General features: G+C 39.6%; 1 protein-coding gene across 1 annotated transcript; it reads right to left on the bottom strand.

Annotated features, from left to right (window-relative positions):
• Positions 1–2,378: 2,378 nt before the first annotated feature.
• On the bottom strand, positions 2,379–5,846 carry LOC119911247 (perforin-1-like). Its single transcript, XM_038730060.1, has 4 exons — positions 5,115–5,846; positions 4,899–5,033; positions 3,429–3,435; positions 2,379–2,597 (listed from the first exon to the last, which is right to left on the bottom strand). The coding sequence occupies exons 1-4, from the start codon at positions 5,564–5,566 to the stop codon at positions 2,466–2,468; spliced, it is 726 nt and encodes a 241-aa protein (XP_038585988.1). The 5' UTR covers positions 5,567–5,846; the 3' UTR covers positions 2,379–2,465.
• Between the last annotated feature and the right edge of the window lie 805 nt (positions 5,847–6,651).

The following is a 6,651-nucleotide window of genomic DNA, read 5'->3' as shown; positions in this document are numbered from 1 at the left end:
CAAATATGATCAGTCAAAAGGGTGTGTCCACCTATAGATGGCCAATAGACAAGGGTGAATTTCTACACTGGCTGCGGTAACCAACTCTCTCTACAATATTATACTTAAATATAAATATATATATATTATACATAAAATTACAATAGGGTTTTTAATAGGGTAGGATTTATCTTTAGCATAGATCAATGATCAACAACTTTAACAAATACATTTATCATTGTATAATAACTATTTTACATAACAAAACAATGGATACAAAACATACAACAAATCAGCAGCTGTGTGTGTGTGTGTGTGTGTGTGTGTGTGTGTGTGTGTGTGAGTGTGTGTGAGAGAGACAAAGGAGAGGAGGTGGATGTGACCATGTGGGTGGTTCCCGGATCCAGTTCAGAATTGGCTTTATCCTGGCAGATTTTGGAATCAAAAAGGCAGTTCTCCCAGGGCTGGACGCACCTTTGGGGCCAGTGTAACGTAAATTATTTATTTATATAACTGTTTTAAAAAAAACAGGTCAACCATCGGCCCACTGAGTAAATTTCTCACAGTCAAAATTTTACTAGCCCGCACCCCTCTGCTCTCTGTGTCTTGCGTTGCGAGCCAAAAAACCCCCATTCTTCAGACCGCCATATGCGCGAAAATAACCAAATATAATAATATAGAAGAAACTACTGCATTTTCCAAAAAAAGTAACTTAAGCAAATATAATAATACGCTACTGATTACTGAAAATAAAGATAAAGACATTTCCACCATAAATTGGTGTAGAAAATGTTTCCAGAATGCAGGAAATTAAGTGTTTGATGCTAAAAATCTTCAAATATTTTTTCTAAATAGTAGTATATATTCTTGCCTTTTAGTTATGAACACCAATCTTGTGCAAATCTTACGTCTCAGTGTTTTATCACACCCCTAATCTGACCCCCTTGATGGATCGCTGGTGTATTGGTGAGGGGTGTCTGACTGATTTTGGTGGTCCGACTTGGCCAAAAATGCCAGGGCTGTGGCTCACAGGTCAGGCTAGTTGCAGATGTCACATGGTGTGTGTGTGGGGTTAGTAAATAGGAAGGAGGAGAAGAAAGGCACAAAGCAAGCCTAAGAGGTCACCATCTTGTATCCATTACTGTATGAGTGATTGGGGGTTTAGGTTTTGTCGAGTCAGCTAACGCAAATAAAAGCCTGGCTATGTTGTACTATACCCCTTTGTAGCTTTGTAGTACATCCCTTGGGTGCCATTTCTCTGGTTTATTTATGCCCCTTGAACATTTATCACAAACAGACTTTGCATTTGGTTACATGTTGGTTGAACATGGTGCTGTGTGCAGTGTTGTTTAAGTTGTGGTTCAAGTTTATGGCTGTGAGATGTTACCTGTACGCTGTACGTCTACAACCTAATCCATCCATTGTGTGTGTGTGGGGGGGCTGCGGATGTTTGCAGCATTTACATGGTCTGAAATGCAGAGTACATCACCTGTGTCATTGTTAGTCATGTTTTGCCTTTATTTGCAAGAGAAGGTTAGACAAAAATTGAAAAAACAAAGATTTGACAGTTTGACACAAATTAAATTTGAAAATCACCGCTACACAATCTGCAGTCCAAATGGAAACTGCCCCAATACCAAAATTCCCCAATCACAAATTGAGTACACAGCAGCTTTTTGTTATTAATGTTTACATCAAAATCTTTGTGCTAACAGCCCTTGATTTTTAAATATGATCTGTTGAAAACCAAACACAATGATGATTTTTTTTTCTTCGAAAAATAACTGCATGAACTCCTCAGCCATTTTCTTATTACATTGCTAGGGTGTCTTAAAGCCCTTTATACATGCTTTGCTATGGTATACACCTGCTCTGTAAATCACTGGGTTCTCCTTTGAGAAAACAATCAGAAACCAAAAGAGAGAAATGTATATTTCTTGATTTTGGTTTCATAATGGCACCCCCTAATTTTGATACAGCCAATCAAAAATGAGCCAGACACCAATCTGCTACACAATACATCAGCCACAGACTGAACAACAAACCACATCTGTTTCCTCTTATCTAACTAGCAAACACAAACACACGTCTTGTCCTGCAACTTAGCTTGTGCAAGTGAACAAACTAACATTCACCGGGAAACAGCTAATGTCAGTTTGCAAGCTATAGCTAATTAGCTGCTCAGTCATATGTACCTGTAAATGTCATTTCGGTCCAGCTCTTCAATACCACTAACAAACATGTCTGCCTATACATGAAAGTACAGCACCATTTTACGACTTTGTCTCTTGTATCCTCTGGTGTAACAGCCAGACTCTAGTGGCCTGCCAGCTGCTGTCAATCAAAAAATTATTAACAATCCATCCAAAAAACACACTGACATTAGTCTTGACTACAAAAAGGGATAACTAATTGTGATTTCATTTGGATTTTATAGTAAAGCAAGCAGCATTTTTGAATAGTGTTGCCCCAAAATGCATTTCTCATTATGGACCCGGTTTGTATTCAGTACACTTCCCTCCAGTCAGATAAGGGTCGCAGGTCAGAGTGTACTTGACTTCAAAGCCACCTGTATCGGCAGCACAGGTGATTGTGTGTGTCCCTGCCACACCCTTATTCTACATGATCCCAGAAGATCATCATATTGCCAGTCTGGTCCCAGACCTCAATATCCAAAAACCAGTATGTGGTCACCTGAATAAAAAAAAATAGAGTAAATATATACATAAATATATAATTGAAACAGAAAAAAAACAACTATTAAATGTTGAGAAATACAAATGATGGGGTAAGGTTGGTGAATCATCCCAAATAACAAGAACAACTCATGAAATGTTACAGATACAGACATGATCTTCTACTGTTTTCGGATCCACTAATATATTGTTTTTGAAAATGTTTGTAAGTAGGAACAAAATGTATTGGTGTCATCTAAAGCTGTACAAGTAAATTAATTAATATCCGATTATCATACTATATTTACTCCCCCCAGTCATTAAAACTCACATTCCTCCAAGCTCAGCCGAGGAGGTGGAATCACAGCTATCTTAGACTCAAGCCTATTAATTCATTCATTCATTCTAAACCTAAATTATTCAAAAGCCTTGTTTTAGTTTTTCACACAAAACCTGGAAACACCACAGTCAATTCCATTTATTATAGTGTAACCACGCTCCTGGTCCATATTCTGAATTTTTATCTGAATTTTCAGATATTATCAATGTATCAGATGAGACTGGCTTGTGTTCAAAAATCAAGTCACCGTTTTAACTCGCCCTTGTCCTGGCACGTGGCATCCACAGAATCCCTTTTTAATCAGACCATTATCTAATTACTGTCACGGATTTGTGTGGTGAAGCAGGTTGGAGGACCCAAACGCAGGACGCAAGGCAAAGGAGGTACAGTTCAAGGGGTTTTAATAACAAACAAAGGCGAGCACACTTACAAACTGAGTGGCTGATGACAGAATCCAAAAACAAGCAGGGAAACACGACAAGTGAGGCTGACAACAGGTGCAACACACTGCTACACAAGGTGACCCAACAAAAACAAGACAGAAACACCAGGTATATATACACAGGGACTAACGAGCAGGGCGGGAGCAACACAGGTGAAAGACATGAGGCTAACAAGGCACAGGCCGGGAGAGAGGGAGCAGGGGAAAACAGACAGACATGCAGAGGGATCACTGGGGTAACAGACATGACAAGGGTTACCGAACACTAGACGACAGATAAGACAGACCCCCAAAACCCAACAGACCAAAATAAAGCTAACTAAACACAAGAGTGCAAAACACAGCATGGCAGACAGGCAGAGTGTGACAATTACTTTTTAATTCTATTACTGTACTATGCGCTATTAGACAGAAATTCCTACACTACATATCTATCTACTGATGCTGTGGCAAAATTTAAGGAAGTGATTCCATAGGCATTTAATTCAATAAAATGTCTCAGTACTCTTCAGTCCCTCCCAAACTGCTCATTGTGTTCACTGCGAATGACACTTGACTATTGCCCCTCTAAAAAATAATGCAATAAAACAAACGAGATAGCTCTATGGTATAACACCCACTGCAAATCAAAGCAAATGTCACATAAATTTGAAAGGAAATGGCATTCCAGCAATCTGGAAGAATCTTGTTTAATCTGGCAAGATAGTCATAAAACAAATAGAAAGGCCCTTCGAATTGCCAGTGCAGCCTATTACTCATCATTTTAGAGGAAAATGAAAACAACAATTTCTTTTCAGCACTGTAGACAGTAATTCTTGAACGGGTCATCTATTTTACACAGAAACAGGCTTCTCATTTCAAGCCAACTTTGGATTTTTTGGGCTGGTGATAGCTAATTGTATCAGCTAGAGTGAACTAATGCCACCACAAGCAGGACAAACAGAATATTTACTTTGATATTTTGATTGCACCTTGTCTTTCAAGCTGTGGATATTCCTGTCCTGAACAGGTTTATTTCTAATGAAACCTCACATTAAGCACATAATAATATGCAGGAAGTAGCTAATGACCTGCAACTTGAATTTGGAAGCAAAACTTGGTCACAACTAGTAAGCTAGTTTGCTGGGCATGCTAACGTTTGCAGTTTAAGGTGGCAAATAAATAAACAGTTTAATCGATTTCCTACACTGCTTATGACTTTTCGGTTTTGTAAAGGCAATAAAAAGAGATTATCTTCAGCACGTTTTTACTTATTTTATAGGTCTTTCCGAAAGCTAATGACAGATTGTCTGCAGTCGCATCCACACACAGTATTTTTTTTATAATTTGAGTGAACTTGTGCTTAAGTATAACCATTATTTATTATTTTTACTTTTGACTACTATAGGTACACAAAGATGGTAAAATAATTCCTCTAGTCAACAGCACAAAAAGTTCATCGGACTGCAGATGTTTTTCTCACGTGTTCTTTTGAGGTGATCTGTAATGAGAAGATTTACTGACCTTGCCCAAATTAAAATGAGCATTCCAACTGGGATTGTCTGATTCGATTACTTCAGTCGTGTGTTGGAAGGAACCATACTTCATCTTAGCATAACTGATTAAGAGAAAATGTTATATGTTAATGTTGTTTGATGTACCATCTTCAGATGTCAATCCCTGAACTCAAGCTACTCACCTGTCAGTAGGGCTAGTGGCAGGATAATCTCCATACAGATTCCAGGCTCGGACGATGGTCACCTCCAGTGTTCCTCTCCAGATGTCTTTAGGACAGCAGTTGGAAGCCAGGTATGAAGTGCTGCCACAAGAAGGTTCACTGGGTGACTTACTCACAGCATTGTCTTCTAAGTAATGCTCGATGGCAGCTTTCATCCCTGCCTTCTGTGTCTTATTTGGAATCAGCTCATATATTGGCCTAAGGTGGTATGAAACAATATTTGGGTGGTCCTTAAGGGAGTTTAGCCAATTCCTGTAGCCATAGTCATTATCTGTGAGTGAAAACTCCCCTGACCAACCATTGCCTCCTACCACCTCTGTGTAATGTTGGTGAAGACCAGAGCTGTATGAGGCGATGCTGTCCTTGTTCTGTAGGACGTTGTTGCAATGCCATTGGCTACCAGATGTCGACATCCCCAGGCCTACAGAAACACCCTGTGATAAGCAGGAGTGGACCTGGAGGACAGGAGAGGAAATAAGATGCCTTTAATAGTCAGTGATTAATGGGCAGCATTTAAGTAGTGCCTTCATGCTAAGGGCAGTAAATGGTACATTACGATGCACACCAAATGAGGGAATATCTTTTGAAAGTAATATGATCTGTAACAGAAATATCACCTCTTTCTAGGCAAAAATTACCCAAAGTAGAAATAAATTCTAAATAAGACAAGGCAAGTGACATTTCGTTTAGATTTTAAATACAGCACATCAGTACTGATAAGTAAGAATGCTTTCAGAAATAGACATGTTAACAGATCATATTTGTCAGTTAATACAATGCAAAGTGAATGAACAGAAGAATCTAAATCAAATCAATATTTGGTGTGACCACCCTTCAAGACAGCATCAATTCTTCCAGGTACACGTTTTTGAAAGAACTCGGTTGGGCCAAATGTAATCCTAGACAAACTCGATGATGTCGATTTAAGGGCTCAATCGGGACCATCCCATCACTTACAGGACTCCTTGTTCTTCTTCACAATGAAGATAGTTCTTAATGAACTTGCTTTACTGTTGCCTTCAGACAATTATTCTTGTACCATTCTCCAGCTCTTCAGTGAACAAACTGCCTTCTGGTACAGCCAAAAATTTGACTCATCAGTCCAGAGCACCTGCTGCCATTTTTCTGATTTCCTGTATTTCCATGCATAGTTCAGTTGCTTGGCCTTGTTTCCATGTCGGAGGTATGGCTTTTTGGCCTATAGTCTTCCATGAATGCCACTTCTGGCCAGACCGCTCACGTCAGTAGATGGGTGTACCAGGGTCACCCATACCAACGTGTAGCCTGCTTCTGCTGAATGACCGATTCAGAACAGGTTTGGGCTTGGGAGACCTACTGGGAAAACTAAGTTGTCTACTGTGTCCTGACTCATTGTGGTCATTAATGATCCCATGGCACTTGTCGCAAAGAGTAAGGGGTTCGCCGGTATCCTGGCAAAATTCCCAACCTGGCGTTCTCCATCTGGCATCTAATGTTCTCCAGAGTAAATGGCTCAATG

This window comes from Micropterus salmoides, unplaced genomic scaffold, assembly GCF_014851395.1.
Source record: "Micropterus salmoides isolate LMB-PRFRI ecotype aquatic unplaced genomic scaffold, ASM1485139v1 Ms_hic_scaffold_1980, whole genome shotgun sequence".
Classification (NCBI taxonomy): Eukaryota; Metazoa; Chordata; class Actinopteri; order Centrarchiformes; family Centrarchidae; genus Micropterus; species Micropterus salmoides.
This window is presented reverse-complemented; position numbering and strand designations above follow the sequence as displayed.

Excerpts from the sequence above, each read along its gene's own strand:
- LOC119911247 (XM_038730060.1), bottom strand. The coding sequence starts at position 5,566 with ATGTCGACATCTGGTAGCCAATGGCATTGCAACAACGTCCTACAGAAC. Across the intron at positions 5,034-5,114 it reads GCCACTAGCCCTACTGACAG|TTATGCTAAGATGAAGTATG; the intron begins GTGAGTAGCTTG and ends TCTCTTAATCAG.